This window comes from Hippopotamus amphibius, chromosome 1 (genome assembly GCF_030028045.1).
Source record: "Hippopotamus amphibius kiboko isolate mHipAmp2 chromosome 1, mHipAmp2.hap2, whole genome shotgun sequence".
Taxonomy (NCBI): Eukaryota; Metazoa; Chordata; class Mammalia; order Artiodactyla; family Hippopotamidae; genus Hippopotamus; species Hippopotamus amphibius.
The window spans coordinates 26,450,421-26,477,273 of NC_080186.1; the positions used below are offsets into that span (position 1 = coordinate 26,450,421).

General features: G+C 49.0%; 1 protein-coding gene across 2 annotated transcripts in view; it reads right to left on the bottom strand.

The window, feature by feature from the left end:
* CSMD2 (CUB and Sushi multiple domains 2) overlaps positions 1-26,853 on the bottom strand; it is a 629,134-nt gene that overhangs the window by 124,958 nt on the left and 477,323 nt on the right. For both annotated transcript variants that reach the window (XM_057744228.1, XM_057744218.1), the window contains exons 27-32: positions 24,926-25,117; positions 19,655-19,793; positions 15,714-15,901; positions 5,295-5,489; positions 4,217-4,333; positions 1,252-1,365 (exon numbers count right to left, since the gene is read on the bottom strand). In XM_057744228.1, the coding sequence (XP_057600211.1) occupies positions 1,252-1,365; positions 4,217-4,333; positions 5,295-5,489; positions 15,714-15,901; positions 19,655-19,793; positions 24,926-25,117 (945 nt within the window). The remainder of the gene's footprint in view (positions 1-1,251; positions 1,366-4,216; positions 4,334-5,294; positions 5,490-15,713; positions 15,902-19,654; positions 19,794-24,925; positions 25,118-26,853) is intronic.

A 26,853-nucleotide genomic window follows, 5' to 3' on the forward strand; every position in this document is an offset into this window, starting at 1 on the left:
AAAGGAACAATGAAACTAAAAAAGAAGAAAAGAAAACATGGAAGAATACTTATTTAGTCAGCAGAAAAGTAAAGGAGAAAACTTTAAAAGAAAACATTCACAGATTTAATATCATGGAAAATTTAGCTTTTCTGATATTAAAACATACCCTGAAGAAAATTAAATGGCAAATGACAAAATTTAGGGGAGGGTTTTTCATAGCATGTACTGTAGACAAGAGGTTTCTATGGCATGCAATATATATAGCTTATAATAATATGGCACTCTACTAAATAAATGTTAATAGAAAAATCAACACCAATCTACAAGTAAATTCACAAATAAAAAATGCATGGGCCAACAATTACATTATAAAAGGTTAACCGAAGTAGTAATAAAAAAAGGCAAATTAAAAAATGAAATACCAAAAAAAAAAAAAAAAAAAAAGAAATACCATTTTCACTTTTCAAACTGATGATGTTTTTGTTTTCTTAATTACCTAGTTTTTGTGAGAATAAAACATGCCCTCTTATTTGTTGGTGAACAAAGTGGCAAGAACTTTCTAGAGCGATATTTGACGATCTTTATAAAAAGCCTTAAAGATCACACATTTCCTTTAACTTAGCAATTCCACTTCTAGATATTCTAGGGTAAGAGAGATGTATACAAAGATATATGTATACTATATTGAATTAGTATTTACGAGAGTGAAAAATAAGAAACAATCTAAATGTTCAATAATAGAGAATTCATTACATAATTTTGAGTAACTACATGATAGACTATTAGGCAGCATTTATAAATCCTATTATAGACGAAAATAAAAACAGAAAAATGCTCACAATGTTCATATTGTTGTGTTTAACGAAAAATGTAAAAGATTAAGTCCAAGTAGATATAAAGACTGGACGGAAATACACTCCATCTTTTCAGTGGTTCTTTCTGGATGGTTTTTATTTTAATCCTTTATGCAATTATTTTGTCTTGCCTCTAAGTTGTCTACAGCGAAAATGAAATATGTTTATAATTAGAAAAACATGTTGGGTCTCAATATCAACCCACAGGGGAATGCGGCACCACTGAGTAGGGGGTGTAGAGACAGCTTGGGGTGGGGGTGGCCTCTAAAGCCCCCTTCTGTGTGGGGTTATCAGGAGCCGACAGCACCAGCACGTGGCAAACACAAAGGTGTGGTTCCACCTGTGGCCACGCCCTGCCCACAGGGCCCCTTCCCCTCGAGGCCCCTGCCCACCGCCCTGGCGCAGCCCTGGGTACCTGTGTGGGAGCCCGAGAGGGAGCTGAGGAGCCGGGAGTGCTGGTTGTGGCCGTCATGCACCTCCACCACATCGTTGAGGGCCGTGTGGAAGAAGGCAAACTGTCCAAACACCACTGTGGAGGAGACATGGTGCGCAGACCTCAGAGGGAAGACCGGGTGGCTGTGCTGGGAGGAAGCCCTGGAGGGCTGGGGGCCCTGGGCCAGGAGCTGGGCAACCTCAGGGGAGGACGTTGGTTCACGGGCCTGACTGCCTGCTGAGTCTTCCCACTGGCTGATTAGACACCGGGCACAGGGATGCGGGGAGCTGCGAAGGGCCCGGCTGGCACTCTCCCACGCGGGTCAAGATGACAGCAGCCAGGCTAACCCTACTCTTTTCTCAGGTTGCAGTGACAGCAACTACTCTAGGGCATGGAAGAGCTTTCCGTGACATCCCCCATGTTCCATGTGGATCTGAGGACCCTGTATTTTCCCTTACTTTTTCTTTGAAGATCCAGCCAATGAGGGCAGCCCCTGGATACAAGATCCCCCACAGTTAAGAGGAATGAGGGGGTGAGTAGCACTCTGCTCCTGAGGAAGGAGCAACTGTCGTGCAATAGGTGAACATCTCTACCTCATTTCCCTCTGGCAACTCCAAGGGAAGAGGCAAAGTGACATTTATTAAGCACCTACTGTGTGCTGGGTACCATGCTTACATTGTACATCATCTTCTCCAACCACGACTCTTCCAGATATCCGATTTTATAGACAAAGAAACTGAAGTTCAGAGGTGAAGCGAGTTCCCCAAGGCCACTCAGCTAGCTCAGGGGAGGGGGCTGAAAGCTGGTGGACCATGGCCTTGAGGAGTCCCCTTTCAGATAAGACCTAAGGGCCCTGCCATTTGATGGCTATCACAGTCTTTCCTCAACTGTCCCATCTCTGCCAGTTACTGCTGGAGGGGCTGGAGCTACGGACACTGTGGGGCCCTGGGGGAGGGGCACAGCTCCATTTCAGACCCTGGTACGTTCTGCTGGCACTGGTCACCCAGTTGACTGAGTGCATCTGAGAGCAAGTACCAGGGTAAGCCCTTCTCTATTTTGGCTTAAACCTTGAGTGCGTAGGACGTGGGATGTGCATGTGTGTGCGTGTGCGTGCGTGTGTGTGGCGGTAGGGAGCCACTCGGGCCATGGAGTTGACTGCCTGGGAGAAAAAGCATTTGCAGTGATGAGTAAGAGACTCTTAGCTCTCAACTCATGGGCAGAGGAACAAGGAGGGCTCGCTTCGGTGCCCTGAAAATTGGCACTGAGTGGGGGATGATGGCAGGGGTATTGCCACACTCTCTCCTACAGGGGTGAACAGCACGGGCAAGGTTCCTGATGTCACACAGTGTGCATCCCAGTGGGAAGAGACAGGCAAAAGTGAAAAAAAAAAACCAAAAAACACTTAAGCGAATAGATAAGCAAGATTATTTTAGATAGTGTTAAATTTTAGCGGGAATGGGAAAAAATGATACGTACAGCAGGCCACTTCAGATAGGGGATCAAAGAAAGATCTGTGAGGAGAGGATGTTAAAGTGGAGACCCGGGCTGGGGACAAGTATTTCAGACCCGAGGTAAAAATCTGTACCTAATCCCTGGGCTCTGCATCCCTAACAAAGAGAAGATGCTTGGGACAGAACACGACCCCCCACTCCCCCACCCAGAACCAGCTCTCCACAGAACAGGTTTCAGCTCAGTGAAACCGCCCAGCCTTGGGACTGGCTGCCTGCAAAGGCGTGAGCTCTTTATTACCGGAGGAATTCAAGTAAAATCTGCATGCCCAGCTATCAAGGATTCGGCTCTGGGTGGCAGGTGGGATTGGACCACCTTTCAGTACTTTTCTAACTGTGATCTTACAGGTCAAAAGCTCCTGCCACATAAATGTGTTGGCAGGGGGGGTGTGCTCACACACATGAGTGTGCAGGTGCTGGCATGGGAGTGGTGCCTGATAGCTGGACCTGTGGGTGAAGATGAGGCTGGGAGCTTACAGAGGGCAGAAAATGTATCCCTCTCATCTCTGCAGGTCTGGTTCGCAGCAGAGAGCGAGGTCCCTAGGAGGTACTTAATAAATGTTGGGTGAGTGATCAGGCCTTGCCCCGCGCTCACTCCATCCTATCTTTTGGGCATAAGCAGCCAGTTCTCCGCAGGCTGCCCCATCTCTCTCTTAGATGCTCAGGACATTTAGATACCCTTTACCCCACCAAGGCCAACCCTGTTTAGAAATATTTGTTCCTTTTCCTACAAGGAGGAGATCCAGAGAGAAAACAGCCTGGCTGGTCACTGATTGCCTGGGTACAAGCAGCCTGTGCCCCTCAGGAACTTCCTGAATCCTCCAGGGCTACCAGGACTCTTAACTGTCCCACTGCCAAGCAGGGGACCAGCCCAGCTCCTTTTTGCCTGTGTCTCTTGGAATCTGGAGGCCTCTCTGGTCTCCCAGGGCACTGACCTGCTCCTCCCTCTTTCTCTGCTCACCTGACCACCGCTGCTGGACCAGGCTCAGGCTTGCTGATGGAATAGCAGAACCACGCGGCTCCCAGCTCCCTCGTTCAAGCCCAGCTCCATCCCACTCCTTCCCTTCCTCCTGCCGCTCCACCACTCTCCCCTGGGTTTCCAATCAGCCTGGGTCTGCAGCACCTCTATTCAGACCTGGGCAGTGCTGGGGAGCCCCTGGTGCACCCCACCTTGCCTCTGTCCTGGCTGCTTCCTCCCTAACCACCCCATCCCTTGGTTCCAGTGGGTCTCACTAGCCCCTTCCTCCCTCGTGTGTCAGGAGTGCATCCTACAGCCCAGTGCACGGCATCTGCACTCAGCGGTCCTCTGTGGAAGACTCCTCAGCTCATTTGCACAGTAGGAGTGGATACAATTGGGAGTGGAATTGGGGCGCAATTGGGAAGGGGTGGAGGGATTGGAAAGAGTCGGAAAACAAATAAACATACAAATAAACCCATACCATAGTCCTTGGGCACGGAGACAAAATACAGGCAGGTCTGTCCACTGGTGTAGTTCTGGGGGTAGTTGGGGGACAAGACCACTCCATCTGAACCCACATACTGTCCCCCACAGGGGGCTGAAAGAGAAATCAGGTAGAGGGCCAGGTGACCTCATGGGCCTCTCATCAGCCGTCCACCTTCTGTTCCTGCTCACTCCCGGCCTGAGCTTCCGGCCCTAGTGCGAAGCCACTAATGCGGAGGAGGGGCGTCCTGGGGACCCTGCCCTGTCCTGCCCAAGGACATCCACCCACGGCCTGGCACATGGCCTGAGCCCCCTCCCTGCCGATGCTCTGGGGCCTCCCGGGTGCTGGCCAGTCCTTGCCCTCTCTAGTGACACAGGCATTGGTCCCTGCAGGCCCAGCCTTGGGGGCCACTTTAGGAATCCCTTCTGCCTACAAGTGGGACCTGGAGGTGCTCTGCTGCCCCGTGGCTGATGTCTGCACCCGGACAGTTAGTGTCTGCACGACTAAGGAACAGCCCGCTGAGAGCAGACAGCCCACGAGACCCAGCCACGGTGCCTAATCCCACAAGGGGCGGACCTCAGAGCCAGCCTCTCCCACCTGGGCAAAGGGGTCTCCTCACTGTTCACATTCAGTGGCCGCCATGCTCCCGAAGTTCCGGCACTCCATCCGATCGCTTTTGTTAGGCCCCCATGGCTAACCCAGATACCCTTGGAGTTAGCCCACCCCGCTGGCCTTAGTTTTACACCTCTGAACTCTCAGTGATTTCCCCTAGGATGGGGAACCAACTCAGGGCTGCTTTTAGACTCCCCTCTCCCTGGTGTGGGCTGCTGGCATGTCTGGGGCCACCATTCAGGATGTCTGTTGGCGTGGGGGTGAGCACACTATGTGATCTGAGAGAGATGACACCTCGACAGGGACTGGCACATCTGGTGAATTCCCAGCCACTTTCATCCACAGCGAACACAAAGAGCCTACCTGTGAGGACCGTGTCCCCCCTGCCCCTTCCCCTAGGCTCCCACCCCTTCCGCCTCTGGCGTGCCCTCACTCCCTCCGCCCCAGCCCCGGGCTCCACCACCTGCGCACACTGGCCGGGGATGGTTCCACACAGGCTTCCCATCGGGCCCCAGGATGCAGCTCAGGGTCGAGGAGCCCTCCACCTCATAGCCCCCGTGGCAGTAGTAGGTGATGGAGGAGCCCAGCTTCAGGTCAGACCCCACTCGTGTGCCGTTCTTGATGGAACCAGGATCGAAACATGACTCCCGTGGGTTTTCTGGAAAAAAAAAAATAAATAAATAAAACACATACATGCACACACACACGTGTATACACAGAACTCATAAGTGGCCTAATTCCAGGGCACAGCACCTGTGGGGAGACCCTGACTCTGATTAGCCACAGAGTGCATGGGAATTTGGGGCTGATGGGCCTCTTCTTTTCAGGTCTGGAAGCCTCTATAAATTTGATCAGAAACTAGGGCTGGAGAATGAAATAATGCCATTTGCAGCAACATGGATGGACCTAGAGATTATCATCCTAAACAAAGTAAGTCAGACAGAAAGAGACAAATACCATATGATGACACTCATCTGTGGAATCTAAAAAAATGATACAAATGAACTTATTTACAAACAGAAACAGACTCACAGACATAGAAAACAAACTTATGGCTACCAAAGGGGAAAGGGGTGGGGAGGGATAAATTAGGAGTTTGGGATTAATAGATGCACACTGCTACATACAAAATAGACAATCTACAAGGACCTACTGTACAGCACAGGGAACTCGACTCAATACTCTGTAATAACCTATATGAGAAAAGAATTGGAAAAAGAGTGGATGTGTGTATATGTGTAACTGAATCACTTTGCTGTACACCTGAAACTAACACAACATTGTAAATCAACAATATTCCAATACAAAATAAAAATTAAATTAAAAAATAAAAAAAGAAACCAGGGCTGGAAGTCATTTTGGAGAGTGAAATCTTCCTTCTTCTCCCCACATTCTTGCCCTGACCCACAAAGGAGAGAGGTGCGTCTACACATTTGAGGCCCTACCCCTGACTCACTCCTGCCTGGGGAGGCACGTGGTGCTCTGACTGGCGGGAGCCGACAGTCCTTGGGTCGTACCTCAGTTGTGACCGGGTCGCTATGGTGAAGGTCAGTGCTCAGTCACAGTCCACCCCTTGGCTCAGCTCTGACCCTCCACACTCAGCATGGCGGCATCCTGGTTTTCTGTCTCTGTGTGGGAATCAGGGCCCCTTTCGGAGATGCTTTCTCTTTTCTTTCTTGTGCTGACAGCTGTGCTGCTGGCTGGGTAGGTAGGTGGGCCTGACACCAGCTTTTCAGGCTGTCATGTCCATACCTTGTGGGCACTTCTGAGTGTATGAGCACCGATATTAAGATTTAAGAAGAAAGTAGGAAACCCCACTTTAGCCTCTGGGATGGGTCCAGATCTCCAATGCAGTAGTCCAGGACTTTGCGTTGGGGCACTGAGTGTTTGCCAGCTTATTAAAACAGCAGTATTTTTCCGTCTGACTACTGATGTCTGTATGTCTTCGCAATCAGGCATACCATGGCTGTACCTAACCTGCATCTACTCTGTCCCTGGGCACTGGACAGCAGTGAACTTGATGCTGCCTGAGCCACTGAGAATATTAGTTGGGGCTCCGAGTCTCTGGAGAAGGACACTCACTCCACAGCCTCCCTTCCCAGCAGCTGGAAATCCTGAGCATCTCTTGGGAGCCATTGTTTGCATTTATCCACTGCTGCCTTTCCTCAACCTCCTTGTTCCAGAACCACTGACGGTCAAGAGACCTGTCATCAGGGCTGGGCAGTGTCAGGAAAATGCAACGGAGTATCAGGATACCATCGGAATCCTGGAGGCTACACGATGGAGGCGTCTAGAGATGGGGATTCACAAAGAAGAGCCTATAGCCCTTACAGAAGGAACCAGAAATTCAAAGAGCAGATTTAAGGAGGAAAGACCCAGAACAGAAGGGATCAGAGTTCAGAGATGAATAGGTCAGAAGCAATTTTGCTGAGGACTGTCCTTGTCCCATGGGTACCTTTAAGCTACATGTATAAGAGGCAGTCATAGCTTGAGGGTGTTGCTCAGCTGCCGACCAGCCTGTTGACTCTGAGTCTGTGATTCAGTCAAGTCTAGACACTTGCATTTGCGCCGTGGTGATGGGACAGTCCCACTCGTTGTCTTTGCTTAGAGCTGAGGGTGGAACAGTCCCGGACACATTACTAAATTAAAACTCAAATGGGAGCCAGAAAATGGCCCCTCACCTAACAGAGGAGCCCTCAGTGGCTTCCTCATGTGCCCTGTGATGTATTGGCTTGAACCCCACATCAAATCTGTCCTCTCCCAAAGCTTAGTGGCTCTGGCCAGAATGCCACTGACCATCGGGTGGCCCATTTGTGAATTGCAGAGATACAGGGAACTGTCACCAGGTCTTATATCTCATCTGTCCTTTTTAGGAATTCAGAGTGGGTCAAATCTGATTTGAAGTTCAGAAAACTTAAGTAACTTGGAACCAAGTTCACATAGCTCATAAGAGGCAGAACAAGCTGTGGCACTCAGTAGCCATTCCCCTCACTTCATCCTTCAATAACAGAACCCAGGTTTCATTCCGAGTGTCAAGGCACCAGCTAAGATCTATACCTTCCAGCCTCCCAGGCAGCTAGGTCTGGCCAAAGAGAAGCAAACACAGTCAGGTCAGTTCACTGCCTTCCGTCTCACTCAGGGTAAAAGCCGAAATCCTTACAAGTCTACTTTCTGCCCCAATCCTCCCCTCTATGACCTTGATTCCTATTTTCCCTTTGCAAACTTTGCTCCAATCACACTGGCCTCTGTGTACAGAACATTCCCCCATCTGCATGGCTCTCTTGTCACCTCTATCAGGACTTAGCTCAATGACACTTCCCGGACCAGCTCTTTAAAACTGTGGTATTCCTCTCCCCAACATTCCCCATCACCCTTCTCTGCTCTGTTTCTCTGTACTGAGGTCAATACTATCTCATGCACCATATAGTTACCTTATTTTTTTTTCTTTCTATCTCCCTCCACTAGAATGTAGGTTCCATGAAGGCAGTTTTCCAGTTTTGTTCTCTGCTGTCGTCCAGTGCCTGGCATATGAGAGGCACTCAATAAATATTTCTTAAATGGATACATGTGGGACTTCTAGAAGGACTGCTTAAGGGAAGGTGACTCAGCTGCGGGAACACTCATTGACCCTTCCTTCTTTCCCCTCTTCCTCCTTCCCACAGTTTGGAACTCAGACACGATGGCTGGACCTCCAGTCACCCCTGTGGGTCCTGAGATAACCTTGAGGATGGGAACCACGTAGCACGGTAGAACAGAAAGACAAGAGACGCCTAGGTGGGGCTACCTCAACAGCGCTGGATGACAGTCTCCAGATTTCTTTTACAGGAAGAATAGACTTCTACCTCACAGAAGCAACAGTGCTTTGGGGTACCTGCTGCACTGGCATATCCAGCTGGGTATGACTGCTCCGAACTACGCACTACGTCAGAAAGCCCTTTCCTCCCTTCTCTGTGCGGAAACGCTTTCCAGCGCCCAACTCCCTGAGCAAGTGTCCTGAACGCTGCCTTCTCTCCAGCAGAATTCCATTTTTCTTTTCTTGATTTTCTTGGTAGGTTGGGTACGTGTATTTCTTTCCAGTGGGTTCTGAACTCCTAGAGGACAGGGATCAATCATCTATTCTTCTCATAACCCTGGCAACTAGCACAGAGCTTGGCACTAGGGCTGGCTCTATTTGGCACACAATAGGGGCTTCATAAATGGATGCCGAGTTGATTGGCTGAACACCTCCGGGCTTAGGAAATCAACAAGCACGTCAATGATCCGACTCTATTCTATCAGTGCTCACATGTCAGAGCAAGAAGAGCTCATCATTCCAAGCACCATCACATTAATAGTAACGACAAGGCTAATGATAGCCCCTTACACAGGAATATTGCTTCGTAATTTTCAAAGCACTTTCCAATCTGTTATCTTATTTGTGTCTCACAACAGCCTCTGCAGCAGGCAGGGCCAGGTACACTTCTGTTCCGGTTAGAGATGAAGAATGTGGTGATCAGAGAGCCTAAATGAGTTTTCTGAGCCATTCAACTATTAAGAGGTAGAATTAAAACCAAAATCAGGTCTTCAGGCTGCCAAACCAGAGCTCAGCTGTGAATGATAAAACTAAATGACTAAAACAGCATGATGATAATAATAAACGAACCCCAAACCCTCCAAAATGGGAAAATTAAAAGAACCAGATTCTTTCTGTCCTAACAGAGAAGGCCCATTTCCGAACGCCATTAACAGCAAAAAGCTGAAAATAACAACCCAAACAGTAAGGAACTGGTTAAAAAGGTTGGATTAGAGCCATCCACTGAAATATAAGCAACCTTTGAAAAGGATAGCAAAAGTCTTTAAATAGTGATATGGAAAGATGCCCAAGATCTATTGTTGGGCAAAATTCCAAAACAAAGCAGAAAAAAAAAAAAAAGAAAAAGAAAAAAGAAAGCCAACCCGTGTTAACGGATTACTATACATGGTATGACCCCCATTTGTACAGAACAGGGATCTGCAAACCACAGTCCACTGACTCGCTGCCTGTTTTTGTAAATAAAGTTTTATTGGAACACAACCATGCCCGTTGGTTTATGTACTGTCTACGGCTGTTACAGCATTACAACAGCAGAACTGATGGCAGCAGAGACCATCTGGCCTCCTAAGCCTAAGATATTTACTCTCTGGTCCTTTACAGAAAAAGTCTGCCAGTCTCTGGTATACAATGTACATTACTTTATATGTGTGTAAAACATCTGGAATGAGATAACAAACCATTAATACTGGTACTTCAGGGGATGGGAGCAGTGGGAGATGGTAAGTTTTCAGGGCACAAATATGTCTGTATTATTTGAATTTTTCCAACAACGATGTGTCACTTTTAAAATAAGCATAAATGAAGAGATCTTGAACTTAGAAAGACAGACCATGGGAGAGCTGAGTGGTGGGAGTGGTCATGATGGGAGCAGATGTGGAAATTCAGTGGTAACTCCTCGGCCTACAGTGTTCCTTCCAAGGGCTTGAAAGAGAAAACAAAAGTTGACTCATCTTGGCCTTTCCTGAGTTATTTCAGATTCTCTAACACTTGCTTTGAACTCCACTTCCCTCTGTCTGAAACCCTCCCACTCCTGCTCTTACACAGGGGGCTTCTTCTCAACCTTGAGGTCTCTGTTCGAGGGTTACCTGCTTGGCGAGGCCATCTCCATTCTGAAGCGGCCTCCCCATTTCTGTTTCTCAGGGTGGTCTGTTCTTTCCTAACTTCTCATGCTTCTCGTTTCTTGTTTGTCTCCTTATTTACTGTCTGTTTCCCTCACTCACCTTTAAGGTCCCCTCGGGTTGGGACCATGACCTCTTTGCTCACTGCTGTGTCCTCTACATCTAGCACAGGGTTTGTGGCATAAAGTAGGAGCTTGATAAGCATTTGTTGAGTGAATGAATGGTCTCTAGATACGTGCAGGGATGTCCTAGCCTCTCCCTGCCCAAGAGGAACCTACCACACCTGCTGGAAGATGAGACTAAAGGTCTCTACCACCCATTCTACTGGTTTCTCTGGCCTGGAAAAAGACACTAAACCTCCCTGGGACTCATTTTTAATAACTGTTCAAAAGACAGGCTCCTCCTCACCCCCCTTGCATCCTCCTAGCAGAGGGTAAAACTACCCAGGAGGCTGCATTCCAATGAGAAGTGCATCAGAGCATGGTGTAATAGAAATCCACAGTTGACATGACAGCATTCAGAATCATCTCTTAGAAGGCCTGCCCAGAGATGACTAACACAGCACAGCCACCTTCCAGAGACATCTGAACAGAGACATCTACAAACCCACCCCACCCACACATCTTTGTCTTATAGTCAGGTGGGCCTCCAACATCCCATCTGCAGTAGAAATGCCTGTGAGCCTAGGATCTGAACTCCATGGAGGCGAGGACTTTGTTTTGTTCCCTGCTCTGTTCTCAGCCCTTATAACAGTGTCTGGTTCATAGTAGGTGCTCAATAAATATTATTGAGTGAAGACATGAATCAAACTGCCTGATCTGCCTTTGCCCCTTATGCAAAAGCCTAATCCTATGCCACCACGCAGTGGACACCTGACTCAAGCTTGTCAATATGATGGTCCTTTGGGATTTGGAGTTGGGATACAAACTGGGAAGTGATTCAAAGCCAAGGGTGAGGCAGCCCCACTGTCCTAGGAGAATGGAGAAGCAATGAAAATTGACCTGCAGAGAAGGGCAAATGTAGCAAGTACTCAGAAAGGAGCAGGGAGGAGACTGAGTGGTCCCGGAGATGGAGTAGGGTGATTTCAGTTCCCGATTTTCCCATCCTGATGTAAGTCCCTTGGGAGGTCATGCTACCTGCCCTTGGGCTCTTGTATTCTGAAAATGTATTCCCTTTCGGTGTTAAGTGAGAGTGAGTTATTATCATCCGTGTTGTTAAAATACAGAATGCTTTTTAGTTTAAATCAGTTTGGCTGTTAGTTGTTTTCTTATAATAAAGTCTTCTTTTTGTCTCAAGTTGGTTTAAGTATTTCTGTTTTTCACATTTTTATAATAAATTGCTCCTTTTTCTGCTTAAGTTGGTCTGAGTGAGTTTCTTGATGTGAACTAAATGATCCCTTACTAAGATGGGACCAAACTGTTTCTGCTTCCCCCTTGGGAAGTTGATGGGAAATGGGGAAAGGCTCCTGGTCTGTTCACCTTGGGTCGAAGGAGGGGTTGACCTGGGTCAGAGAGTGGTTTTCACTGGGCTAAGCCCGGCTGTGTCTGGCAACACCTCTCCAAGTGGGTCCTCATATCTCCCAGAGCAGAACCTTAAAGCCACAGCTTGTAGAGACCCAGATCCTCGGCACTAGTGGAGCCCTGGATCTCTCTGAGAGAACAGGATTCTGCATTTGGACAGAAGATGGCTTCTAGATAGCTGAGGCCAATTCTTCGTTTCCTAAGAACCCACACCTGTCTCAGTGTGCAAGTCTTGGTGAGCTACCATGTCAATCTAGGGTGTTCTATGGACTTGCAGGGAGTAGAGTGTCTAAATTCTTTGCCATGGATTGGAGAACGATACAGGACAGCATATACACACATCACAAATATTCATATATTTCCCACACTCATATATATGTGTGTATATGTATGTCCCACACACCCACATATATGTGTGTACAAAACATCATATTCATACTTTATATCTTCAATGAACAGAAGAGAAAATGTACTTCATTCTACCAGGCTAGCCCCATGAAGAGAGGCTCTCCCCTCCAAACAAGGGCAGAACAAATGAAATATCCATCACCCAGGAAAAAAAGGCAATGGGATGAAAGAGGGTAGATCAAAGTATGTGCCGACTACCTACTGGTATTGGGTACTCTGCTAGTGGCTGTGCCTATTGACCAACCCTCACAACAATCCCTTCCTTTAGTGTCACTGTCCCTCTTTGACAGATGAGGAAGTGATCCTCAGAGAAGTTAAGTAACTTGTTTAAGGCCATGTAGGTAATAAGTGATTGCAGTTTCCCCTATATAGGTATTGAAGATGGGGGAATATCATCAAGTTCTTGGGATCTGGTAGCAGAGTAGACCCATTCTAGGAATCCAGGGATCCTGGGATATGGAAAAGGAAACCATGGGGTAAGACAGTGTGTCCCTGGGTTCCATCAAGTGGGCTACCTGACCATAGGCCAGGGACATAGTAGAGGGGTGACCTATGTTAGGAGGTGTGTAATCTAAGAAGGAAGGAAGGAAGGCAGCTCCAGATAACTCCCACCCCAAGCAGACACATTTATTTGGCACTTGTACCACAGATCCTCACAGGTGGTGGAAGGTGTATAGGTGAGCTGTGCCCCGCCCCTCCCCTCTCCCTAGTAATTGGCCTCCTTCAGCTGCTTGGCTGGCGCAGGTGGCAGCCTGGAAGGCTGTATGCCTTGGAGCTGTGTTTTGGATCTGAGGACCCCTCTAGAAATGGTCTCGGGCCAACAGCTGAATGTGGAAGGGGCTTCTTTGGGAAAGAAGACCTAGAAGTGTGGCTCTAGCACGTGGTTTCATTGAGAAAACCTGGGGGAGAGGAGGCCACAGCCAGGTTGCCATGACAAGGTGACTGGGGAGGAAGCTGAGGGAGTTTCTACCTAGTAGCACTGTATCCAGGGATGATGAAATGCAGTCATCTCGTAAGAAGACGGAAAGTGGTGACACCTGGGGTAAAATTTTAGAATCTCTGTGATGTAGAATACCTAGGTAGGACAAGTCAGATGTGGCTCTGGTTGTTGCTAAGGCCTGGCTGGAGTTAAAGGATATCGTTTGCAGTGGCTCCAAGTGCCACATTTGCGTGACTTCTGGCTGTGCTCAGCCATTTGAGTGTGAGCTTAATAAAAGGTGCAGTTGTGCAAGGTTTATGCAACGGAAGGATCGGGGGGCAGAAAAATTGAGGGGACGGATGAGAGTGTGTTTAAGAGATGAACAATAAATAAAAAAAGATGATGATGGTTCAGCAGCAGGAATGGTGACGGGAGGAGCGAGGCGGGGTCCCGGGCGGAGTCGAAGGCACGCCTTCTGTTAGGATTCCATAACCTGTGACTGTGTTTGTTCTGATATCAGCTTGTGTAGACTAAGTGCAGGAGGTTTATTGAATGGCGGGTGTCTGGAGGAAGAGAGGGGGAAAAGTATCCACTTCGCAGGCCAGCCCACGAGGAAAGACGACCACAGGCAAAACATTCTCCAACTTTCGCACCAAGCACCTTCTAGAATTGTATCTGACACATAGCAGGTGATCAAGGGTTATGAGGGTTTCGATGAGCTGATGGAAGTGAAGCACTCAGGATGGTGCTGGCACTTGGCAGATGCTAAGTTTACTACCATTATGATTGGGATTATTTGTGACCTCCGCGAGATAGTCCTGGGAGCTGCCGCAAGTATTTAATTAAGGGACACTTTAAAAGGTGGCTGAGGTCCCACATTATGCAAGTGGGGGACATGAGCCAGGAACTTTTTAATTTTCACTGCTCCTGTGACCCCATTTGTGCACACAGGCTGATGAGGCCTGGGTGAACTGGGGTTACAGTAGCAGTAACAAAACCGATCTTCTCTAGAGCAGCTACAGAGTGTTTAGTCCACACTGGGCATTAGCCTCACACATATCATTTATATGGATAAAATATCTTTTAATTTTAACCTTCTGCAACATAACTATTATTACCACCATTTTACAGTTGGAGAAATGGATTCCAAGAGAGAGTAATTTGCCAAGCTCGCAAATCAAGCAAAAAATGGAGCTAGGATTTGGATAATGGGGCATGGGATCATTAGAGAAGAAGAAAAGGTCAAAAAGAGAATAACAGAGTAGAAGAAAGTGGCGTGCTTGAGAGCCCAGAATATTCCTCCTGCAGCAGCTACGATGTGAACATTACAGAATGTTTGGAACGTGCCAGACCCCAGACCGAGGGCTTTAATGCACGGACTCATCAATTATGTTTCTGTGCTGTAGGAGTTATATGACCATCATTTTATAGATGAAGAAATGGAGTTTTGGAGAGGTTAAATAACATACTCAAGGCCACACATCTGTTAAGTAGTAAACACAAGCCCTGTACCCAGTTGATCTGTCAATGCCCTTGACCGGACAGTGATCAAGGCCTGTTTTTGTAAGCAAATTTTTATTAGAACTCAGCCACGCTCATTCCTTTCTGTTCAGTCTTTGGCTGCTTTCATGCTACAAGGGCAGCGCTGAGTAACCGTGATAGACTGCTCACACGTGTGAAATATTTACTGTCTGGCCCTTTAAGAAAAAAATCTGCTGCCCCCACACTCTTCAGCTTGCCTTCATTAATCCAAAAGTGGAATGAGAATAAAAAGATGGGATAGCTGGAGGGATGAGAAAATGTGATCAGGAATGATCAGAAAGCGTCCAGTCTATGACAAGGTGCCAGAGGATGGACAAGGAAGGTCCTTCGGACAGTGGTCCAGGCACTGTGACCCCAGAAGCTGGATGGGCTGTCCACTTGGGCAGTGAAGTTATCCAGGAGGGTGGGAGGCTTTGGGGTAGAGGGGAAGACTGAGCCTCATATCAGAACCCTTAGCAAATGCAGGGGTGTGGCCACGAAGACGTTAGCTGATCACATGGGCTGAGGTTATGAGACTGAAGAAGATCTAGGCATGCTCCTTATAGAAAAGGGAGCTAAGAGGAGGAGTGATGTGGAAACAGAAATGAGGGGCAAGAAGAATGTGGGGCCTCTTTTCTCCCAGGACCCGGGCATCTGGGTGTGAGGGACTAAGCCACCCAGAGGGCTGCAGAAAGGCTCTGCAGGTGGCAGAGGGCTCCCCACGATCCCGTCCAACGCTCTCCTCACTACACGACACCTTCCCCATCCCTTGCCAGCTCTGACTCGCCCTGACCTTGGCCGTCTCTGGCCCCCGGGCCCTTACCTGTGTAGTCGATGACGAAGCCGGCATTGCTCACGGACGCATCGCTGCGGAAGGCGAGAAAGAGGCTATTGCTGCTGCTCTCGATGCGGCCTGGGAGCTGGGAGCCGTAGAAGCTTCCTATGAGGGGGCTGAGAGAGTCCCGTCCGTCGTAGATATGGAGGAAGTCATAGCCAGGCTCCAAGTTAAAGCTGGGGAACAAACACATCCCGCCCCCACCCCACTAAGGTCAAATAAAGGCTGGTACCCGGCCTCGGGTTCAACCAAAGATGGGGCCTCCCAGACAGCAAGCCCTCCATCCCACTGGCGCCCAACCCCTGAGACCTCCTGGTGCGGAGGGTGAGGATGAGGCCCCCGTGACCTCCTAGGAGGGAGAGGAGATGGATAAGGCAGGCTTGGGCAGAGGGGCCGGATTCTAGTCTCAGCGTCCAGAAAGCTGGAGCTGAAAACCTAACACCCTCTTTAAAAATTTTTTTTAAAAAATTGAAATATATCTGACACCGTATGTAGATTTGAGGTGTCCAACATGTGGATTAGATACATTTACATATTGCTATATTATTGCCATTGTAGCAATAATTAGCACCTTTGTCACATCACATAATTATTGCTTCTTTTTAGTGGCTGGAATAATTAAGATCTAGCCTATTAGCGAGTTCGATGACTATGAACAGTATTGTTGTCTATGTTTATTACGCTGCTGCACACAGGAGGGAAACTCAGTTACCAGCTCCACGCACCGAGGGGTCAGAACTCAGAGCAGACCCAGAACCCAGGTCTCTTACCTGCCTCTGTTGCGCTTTATACTCTCCTATGCTGCACCCCTTTTCTGAGGGGAAAGAGCCACCTGGGGAGCCACTCCCAGTCAGGAAGGGCCTGTTCTGAAGGACCCTCGCTTCATTCCTTTGTGCCAGGGCCCCATCACTTCTGCACTGCCTTCCATCTGCTCTCCTCAGGATCTGCTCCTACCCACCTCCTGGCTCCCAAAGGTGTGCCTCTTTCTTAGAAATCCTGACCCTAGTCTAGGAAGAAAACCATTTTACAAACTGTCTTAGCTTAGCAATTTGAATATTAGAGTTCTTGAGTGGATTTTATCCTACACTCAATGGCTAGAGTGGAAATGATGGAATATTCCAAGGACTGGCAAGAACGTGGAGCCACTGGAACTCTCACCTCCTGCTGGTGCGAGTGTAGATTGGTTCGACCACTTGGGAAAACGGTTTTGCAGTATCCACTAGACCTGAACAGACAGCTGCCCTATGATGCAGCACTGCCACTCTAAGGGATACATCCAACAAAGGCAATTGCTGCCAATCAAGGGTGCAAAGATGGAAACAACAGAAGTAAATGAGTTTGCAGAGAATAGAGTTCTGACACAAACTGACTCATAGTCCAGCCAAGGGCTAGGATACTCAGACACTCCCCTTGGCAGGACTGAGAACAAAATGGCGGTTCTACCCTTTAGCTAAGACTTGGCAGAGAGACGAGGCCATGAAATATCTAGGACAAAAGGGGTGGGACTGGCAGAGAGGATGGGGGGCGGGGAGGACTGGAGGTGGAGCCAGGTGTGCCCTGGCCTCCCTCCTACACAGCTCCCTCTCACACTGGTGTCAGCTGCAGGGTCACTCCCCCCATTTCTGGGTGGTATGGTTCTCTTGCCCCCATAGTTCAGCTTCTTCACCTGCTCTTTCAAAGGGCACCAAGGAGGAGTTTGGGAGTGAGTTAGTTTGGGTCACAAATTATAGCTCCATCACTTCTGAACTGCCTTCCATCTGCCCCTGGCTTCCTTCAGTCATAAAGTTTTATCTGAGCACCCTCAGTTTGCCGGGCACTGCGCAAGGTGCCTGGAGGCAGGGATGTGTCAGACACCACCCCTTCTTCAAGATGGTGATGGATCTGAAGGAGGCGACAGACGTGAAGACAACAAAGTCTAAAGTCTGTACAGGCATGTGGGAACAGCACCAGGTTCGTCGGGGAGGATGGGAATGAAGCTTGTCTTGGGGCATTAAAAGACTGTCAGTGGTTGGACAAGGAGGGAAAAGGAAGTCGCTGTGACGGGAGGAGCAGAAGCAAAGTCACAGAGGCATGAAATAGACTTGGAGACTGTGAGTAGTTCATTCTGGCTGGAGCTCAGGGGTTAGATGGGGATGGGTTAGGACCAGGTTGGGGAACTGAGTGGAGAGGTAGGCAGGGGCCAGATGGCTTGGAATGAAACTCAAAAGATTGGACCAAAAAAACCCCCGGAAACAAAAGGTTTGAAACCTTCATTTATAAAGAAGAAGGAGACATTATAGGATTCAAAAATCAAGGATACATTTGTTTGTTTGTTTTTGAACGGAGGGATAATTTATACACCAGGAAATGATCAGCTCTTAAGTATATCACTCTCAGTTTTGACACATGTATATCAAGACCCAGAAGGTTTCCACCATCCCCCAAAGTTCCCAGGTGCTGCTTCCCTATCAATCTTCCCCACCCCCTGAAGATACCACTGCACCGATTTTTATCACCTAGATTAGTTTCGCTGATCCTGAAATTTCATACGAGTGGAATCATACATTATGTACCCTGTGCGTCTGTCTTCTTTCACTCAGCGGGATATTTTTGAGATTCATCCACGTTGTTGCATGTGTCAGTAGTTCATTTCTTTTTATTGCTGAGTAGTATATTACCGTATGTTAAAATGGAAAATGAGGTGCATATTTCAGCGTTTTCCAGTGACAACATCACTCTGACAGCTAGCTAAAGACGAGACTGGCACAGAAGGCAAAGAAGGGGCAGAGGAACCAGTTAGGAGCCTATGGCAGTAATTTAGATGGGAAACAATAAGGGCTTCAACCAAGCCAATAGCCAGGAGGATGGGGAAGAGGGGAAAATCAGAGGTTAAGGCAGCAGAAGCTGCACGCCTTGGCCACTAACGGAAGAAGCAGTGAAGGTGGACGATGGGGCCGCTCCCCAATTTTCAGAACAGAGCTCATCGGCGGGGAGAAGCAAGAGGCTTAGTCTTGTACATGTTGTAATTGAGGAGCCTGCAGGCATCAGACAGAGACCATCCAACAGTTGGCTATGGAGCCTGCAGCCCACAAGGGAGTCTGGGTGGGTGGGAGACAGGAGTCTCCAGTTTACAAGAGGAGAGTGAAGCATCGGAGTGGGTGGGCTTGTCCAGGAAGGAGATGTGGACAAGGAGTCTGTGACAGAGTCCGACAAAGGGCACGAAAAAGAAGCCACAACGTCCCAGAAGAAGCTGGAGGGTCAGCGGGGAGTACGTCCACAGAACCAAGGGGAGAAGCCTGGGAAGGATGGAGGGAGTCATGAACAGGATAAAGCATGGACAGTGCTATTTGGTTTGGCAACCAGGAGTGCGTGGGGTGGGTGTCTTTTATCAGAGGAGTTTTTAGTGGAACCATTGAGGCAGAAACCAGATGTCAGTGATCTGAGAGTGAACAGGAGGCGAGAAAGGAGAGAAAGGCAAAGACAATTCTTTTGAAGAGTTTGCTTCTGAAAGAAACCAAGGAGACAGAGCCTGAGCTTGATGGGGGAGCAGCTGCCAGACACCTGGGCTGTTCCCATGCTGGGGAGGGGGATGCGAGGAACTGATGTGAGCAGAGGAGGAGAATTCAGAAGGGCAGGGGAGAAAGGACCCAGCAAGGCCTTACTTTTTGCATCTTGGCATCTTCAGAGCTAATTACAATAATAATAATAATAATAATACATTATCATAAAGATTAAATACGACAATAATATGTGTGAAGCCACGGAGCACAGTGCTGGGCACACAGGAGATGTTCAATGAATGCTGGTTTCTCTCCGTCTCTGGACTCCTTCACCCACTTTGAAGTGAAACCCCGCTCACAGCAGACCTGTGTATACTCACCCAGGTACCCGGGTCTGCACCCCTAGCTGCTCTGAACCCTCCATCTCCCACCCGGGGGAAAGGTACATACACGTTAAATACCAGGGCGATGACGTAGTCTGGCGAGACGGTCACCTTCCAGTCGCATTCCTTGCCCGGCGGGTAGGGTTCTGGGTAATTTGGTGACAGGATGACTCCCGATGGTCCCGTCAGGTCTCCCCCGCAGGGAGCTGAGGAGAGAGGAAGATGAGGGTGAGACGGTCCCCTTCATCTGGTCACCTTTCAACAGATGTTGGTAGAGGAGGGACGGAGTCTGATAGACCTAAATTAGAACTTGGCTCCAGGGGCCCAGGGGAGGGTGGAGTGCAATGGGTGTGAGGTTTCACTTTGAAGTGATGGAGGCATTTGGAACTGGATAGAGGAGGTGCTTGCATAACGTTTCCAATGTCCTAAACGCCACTGAACTGTTTATTTTTCAATGGTTAATTTTATGTTATGGGAATTTCACCTCACTAAGTTATTAAAAAAGCAAAACCAAAATACCTGGTGCGGCCATTTCCTGGCTGTGTGACCTTAGGGAATTTACCTAACCTCTCTGGACCTCAGTGTCCTTCCTCTATTGCAGAGATAACACCTCTTTCATGGGGTGGTTGTAAAGATTTTGGAGATGGATGTGAAAGCACTTGGCATATTGTACGTAGTCAATATACAGAGCCATCACTAGGCTTTCAGGTATGAAATACACAGTCTCCTTCCAGGGCCTCACATCCCATTTCTGGGCAGGCTTTGTGGGTATTTACCACGAGTCCCAGTGCATTGATGTCAGGAGGAGCAGAAAACAGTCGTGTGTACCTGCCAAGCGTGCCTGGCTTCCTACACAGCCGGTGCTCTTGGCACCTGCTTGGGGCTGCAGATACCTTCCAATTTTCTCAAAAGCCTTTGTCCAAGAGAGCATGTGTTCCTCCGTTGTCTGGAGATGTTACAAATCCCCAATTAGCCACGGTGGTCCCCTTCTCCTGAGATGAGGGGCCTTTCCAGCAGGCGGGGATGGGGATGTGGCCAGGGACACAGCAGGCTGCTCATCCAGGGACCTCTGGGGCACTTTCCAGACCCTGAATCAGGTTCTCCCCTGAATGGCAGGGTTACTGCACCGTAGCAGGTGGTACATAAAGTGGAGGCTGGTGGCGGGGAGGGGGTGGTGGTTGTACGGGGCCACTAACAGGAAAAGATGGCTAAGACTATAAACACGACTTGGTCTGAAAACCTCAGGGCATCATTGGAGGTTGGCGGTAGAGGAGGCAAATAGCCCACAGAAAGTCCAGGACTGGACTTGGAGGTGGGAGCCAAGGGTACACCCAGGACTGAGCTTCAGGGGGCCATTTGATTGCCTCCGAGCCGAGCTTTATAGCCTCAGCATAACTTTTACTCGGGGGTGAGGTTCAAGGGCTGGATCAATCCCCAACAGGGTCTCTTTACAAAATGGTAGGTCTTCAGATCAGGCCATAAAAGCCCTAATGCGGCTGAACATAAAACCTGAGGGGTCGTGAGTACTGTGGGTTTCCTTCTGTGGAAAATATATCTCAAGTACCACCTTGAGTACCAGAAACACTCAAGTGGACACCTATTAAACGCCAGACATGACACACAGCATTTTAGATCCATCACCTCATTTCTGTCTCATGACAACTTGATGAGTTATGCATTATTCCCGACTCAGAAAGGAGGAAACTGAGGCTCAGAGAGGTTAAGGGACTTGCCCAGAGTCACTCTGAGACTCAGACCCACATCTCTCTGGCCCCAAAGTCCGTCATTTCCCCATTCTTCTGCGCTGCCTCGGAACTGTTGGGGCAGTGGGAGTGGAGAGGGCTGTCCCTCTCTGCAGGCCAGCAGGCAGGGGGCCCCAGGTGAAGAGCTTCTAGGAGGGAGGATGGTCCCTAGAGTCTGGCCTGCCTTGTATCTCACTCACTTCTCCACCGAACCTTCTCTAGACAAGATGGTTAGATGGATGAGACAGAGTAGAGGCCTGTCTGATCAGGATAAAACCTTGAACTTAACACAGCAAGACCACACGGTCCAGTCCACAGAGTGGCCCTACCCAGGACGGCCTAGAAGCACAGTGATGCAGCCAGTGAGAATAGAAAGCCTGGGTCCTGGCAGTGGACCCAGCTCCTGGGGCATCTTTCCAGTGATGCCTCCATTCGGGCAAGTGCTGCTAGGCACGATATTCCTTTACAGCTCAGGGTTACTTCTCTTAAGTTGCCACAGATGGGGCGAACTTGGGTGTTTCAAAACTGCTCTCGTTATTCTTCCACCAGCCCCCAAAGCGCTCTCAGTGTGTTTGAGTTCGAGGCCCCCGCCCTGGTCCAACTCCCTGCCAGACGGCCCCCCAGCATCAGACAATCAGGCATCCTCTTCCCACTCAGGACCCCAGCCTGGGCCTCACCACCTTCTGCCAGTCGTCCTCAAGGCCCTGGCTGGACTCTTGGGCTGCTTCACCCACCGGATGGGTGGGTTCTGCTGCTCGGGTGGGGCTGGTTGAGGGGCACGAAGTCCCCTTCCCCTTCTAGGCCCAGGCGCTGGCCAGCAGGACAGCTGAGCTGTAGGAGACTAAGTGAGGCCTGAGTGACATCCCAGCAGCACCCCATCCTTTCAGCAGATACCCAGGCGGGGTTGGGGCTGGGGCTGAGAAGGAAGGTCTCCCTTCCCTCCTTGGCCTGTCCGCTCCCCGCGGTGAGTTACAAACAGAAGACCGGCTCCGCCCTCAGGCCCAGGCTTGACCTTACAAACCAGGATGCCCAGGAGGGAGTGGGAACAGGTGCTGGCCATTCCAGCTGGCTGACAAGAGAGCCAGGGGTACCGCGGGGTGAGAGTTGTGAAAAAGACCATCGATTTTCATGTTATACAGTCCAGGGTTCAAATTTTGACCCAGCCACCTTCTAGCTGTGAGTTTGGGCAAGACCATCCCACCTCTCTGAGCCTCCGTTTTCTTATCTATAAAATTAAAAAAAAGAATAATGGGGATAATGACTTCTACCATCCATAATATTTACTATGAACCAGGCACGGTTCTAAGCGCTTTATAGCATTATCTTATTCAATCCCCCAAACGACCCCATGAGGTAGGTACTGTTATCTCCCCTGCTTTACAGGGCATGAAAATGAGGCACAGGGAGATGAAATGATTTGTCTAAGGCCACAGAGGTGGTCGTGGTGAAGTGGGATTTGAACCCCGGCAGCTGGAATCCAGAACCTGAGCTCTAGACTCACTGCATAGTGATTTCCTTTGCGAACACGTAGCTACAATGTCTAGCCCAGCGCCTAGCATGGGGATGGCGCTCAGTGAACATGCTATCTTCCTTTGCTTCCTTCCTATAATGCAGGGGGACGAAGGCCTGCCAGACCCGTCCTGGCAGACTCTCAAGGGAACTGGAAATTAGGGGCTTGTCACTGGGATTTCCAGCAGACGTTCATTTAGTTGCGAGGAACATTTCCCCAGGCCGAGCGCAGAAGAATGGGTAATGAAAGCTGAATTAACCTCTCTGCCCTGCTGGCTGCACATTTACTGCTCTTGCCAGCTCAACACAGGGTAGCCCTCCTACTCCACCTGGGACAGTCTTGTGTCAGGACCTGCTTTTCTGTAAGACAAACCGAAGGAATCACAGCCTTAGAGAAGGCTGAATTTGGAAGGAGCCTCTAGGTCATCTGACCGCCCCCTGGCCCCGGGCATCACTAGAATTCACTTGACCAGATGGAATTCTGGTTCAGGGAAGGGAAGGGGGTCTGAAAACTTGAAAGAAGGAAACAAAGAAGGGAAGGAATGAAGGAGAGAGGAAGGAAGAAAAGAGGAGGAAAGGGGGGGAAGGAGAGAAATGAGTATTTCTTGAGATTAGGGTTAGTTCTGTCCTCACCCCCACAATGCCACGAGGGAAGTATATTTAACTTCACTTTACAGATGAGGAAACTGCGGGGCAGAGAGTTGAAGCGATTTCCCCAAGGCCCCTGAACTCGTAAGTGGCAGAGCCAGGAATTAAACCTGGATCTGTCTGCTTCAATATCCTGTCCTCAGTCAACACGTCACAGCACACAGTTGAGAACTGAGCTGGCTCTGAACCCAGGCTGCATCTTCCTGTCCGCGGTGCATTCATGGAGCTCCTACCACACCCACCCACGTGACTCCTCACTGCCACCGAGGAACAGGACTGAGTGTCTCACTGTCCATGCCGGGCCTCAGAGTATGACCAGCAAAGGCCAGTTCTCAGATGCCCAGACAGCACCTCCCACGGAGCCTGTGTGCAAAGAGGTGCAGGGCAACCCTGGGGGGTGGGCACGGCAAGTCCCCTGAGCCCATCTCCAGGGTAGGAGTCAGTGTGGGAGGTAGGAAAATGAAGAGTTTTGCATTTATACTGATGTGGGTGTGAATCTTGGCTCTACCGTATCTTGGCTCTGTGATGTGAGGCAAGATATTCAAAGTTGCCTAAATTTCAGTTTCCTCTACTATGAAAGGAGCAAATGGTGCTCATTACAGGGAGCTGTAGGGAAAGTTAAGTGAGGTTGTGTAAGTAAATGTCTAGCACGGGGCTGCACACAGTAAGGACTCCTGGTCTCTTCCAATATCTATCGCTGATACAGGAGAGAACCGCACCCAGTATTTTGCCTGAGGAAAAGAGCCATGTGGGTGTGAGCCCCTGGGATGTTTGTTTCCGTAGATTTCTCTTTCTTTCCTGTCCTCCTCTCCCTTCAAGTTCCCTCCTCCTCCCAGCCTTAAGGAGCTAGGGAGCAGGACTGATTACTCAGGCACAAACCCTTACGAGCTGCATGACCTCGGACACATCACAGAGCCTCCACTGCTTCATCTGTCAGTTGGGGAGATTTAAGGACTAACGACAGATCTGGAGAATCAAAAGCCAGGGAACCAATAATTTTCTTGCGAAGAGGAAGAGCAAAGGCCTTTCCTTTATATCCAGGTCTGCGGGTGCCCTTCTAGGGCTCCAGGTAATAGAAGGGTCATTTCAGAACCTGAAGACCCTTGCTACCTGAGATGACCCAAGGTCCTCCTTCCAATCTATATGGTCTGCGTCAGGAGAAAAGGGACAGACACATCTGGCTTAAAAATCTTTGGGACTATTTTGGAGAGTGAGGAATTCATGGTGTGTAGAGTGTGGGTGTGTGAATGCGAGTGAGTGAGTGTGTGTGTGTACATATGGATGCAAAGCAGAGTAAACTTTGAGTTGTCTGCAACTTTCAGCTGTTCTGACTCTCCTGGCCAGGCTCAAGATGCAGCTGCCACTTAAGGGGGTGGGGGATCTGGAGCACACAAGTGGTGGGACCAGAGGGCAGGGTTCCCACGGCAGCTACTTTGTACCGATGCACGTTGGTGGGCTGGGCTGCCAGAAGAATCTGTTCTCAATCTTCACACAGCTGATCTCTGCGCTTCCCTGCAGCGCATAGCCGGGGTCACACTGGAACACCGTGGAGTCGCCGGCTTCCCAACTGTCGCCACTCCGGCTCCCATTCTGGGGGACCCCAGGGTCATTGCAGGATGTTGCTGTGGACACTGGGATAAGAAAACAGAGGAGGAAGGGGGGTTGCCTAGATTCCTGCCAGACAGTGAGGCTCCCGGCTCACCACCCTCACTGACATCACCCCTTCCATCACCAGGACCACTGCTAGAATCTCCATCACCTCCCGCCAGTGTCATCAGCTGCAGCGACAATGCCACCATCTCTGTTCTCACGCCCATTACAGTCACCACCTCCACCACTACTTGTGACCATCACCTATTCCACTGGTACCCTCACCGCTACCGTCACCCACCTGTCACGGGATACTACACTCTGAGTTAAGCATCACTGCACTGCTATGACTGTAGGATTGAGTTCAGTTTGATTTAAGGATACAAGCCTTGCTGCATGGATCAGCCTTGCAATTTTGCAAAATGTAGCTAACATGATCTGTGTGAGGGAGTGACGAGGTAATTAAATATAAACTCCACTATGCAATCAGAAAGGTCTGCAAAAGAGTTTGGGAGTTGGCCTGCCTGAACGTTGAGCGGTGGTTGAGAAGATGCTTGGAGTTACTAAGGTCGGGTGAAGGTCATGTTCTCCCTTGCATGGCAAACAACCAACAACTCATCAGACAAATCTGAGAGAATTCTGGTGTTTGTAGCAAGTGGCAAAGTAGAGTTCAAAATACACATTAAGTAGCTGAGATGTATTAAAAATTCTAAAAACTCAGGAATTTGGGAGATGTTTGTGGTCTATTACCAGACAGCATAATACAAAGAATGTGTTTTAAAAGCAAACGTCAAATGAATGATGGAAGGGAGGAATAAATGAATAAAAACACGACTGAGGGAACGAATGGACAGAACGCAGCAGGAGAAAAACACACCAAGGGAAACGGTATAAGAGGAAGTCCAGCTGCATCAACCCCAGCTTCCTCCATGGTCCCTGCCTGTGTCATGGTTCACAGATTGTGGCCGGCAGGCCCCAGGGACAGGAGATTCTGGAGGACACATGATGGATAACGTCATTAACTTGGAGGGTCAGTTTTGCTCAGAAATTCTGGGAAAAATAACTTTTTCACTAAAGCAAATGAATTTATTATGGAGTAGGATGTAAAATTCACATATTTCTTAAGCAAACCAGGAAGCCTCAAAGAGATTTTATGCTTCCTACGTCCTCCAGATCTCCCGGGGATATGCATTCACCCTCCTCTGCTACTTGGCGGAAAAGCCCAGGGCAACTGTACACACTAATATCACTAATTATAAGGTCTAGGATTGCATGGAGTTAGAATATCTAATACCTTATACCCAGTAATGCCTCAGGCAGCGTACAACAAACTGGCTCTATGCCTGTCCTTACAAATAAAATTTTATTGGAATGCAGGCATGTTCACTCGTTTACATATTGTCTACGGCTGCTTTCGTGCTTTGACAGCAGAGTTGAGTTGCTATGACAGAGATCGTGAATCCCACAAAGCCTGAAATATTTACCACCTGGACTTTTACAGAAAAAGCTTGCCAACTCCTGGTTTACAGTATTTACACCCTCCTCTTTTGAGATCACATTTTAAAACCTACCCTTTGCTTTGATGTGGCTTTAATCATTAACACCCTCAATGTTCTGCTGTCACTATGCTCCAGCCACATTGGTAAAATCTCCTTTCAACACAGCCAGCTCAGCCGTGCCTCCACCCCTGACCTCAGGGCCTTTGCACCTGCTGGCCCTTCTGCCTGGAATGCTCTTGCCATAGATGTTCCTGTGCCAGCTCCAACCTGTCATTCAG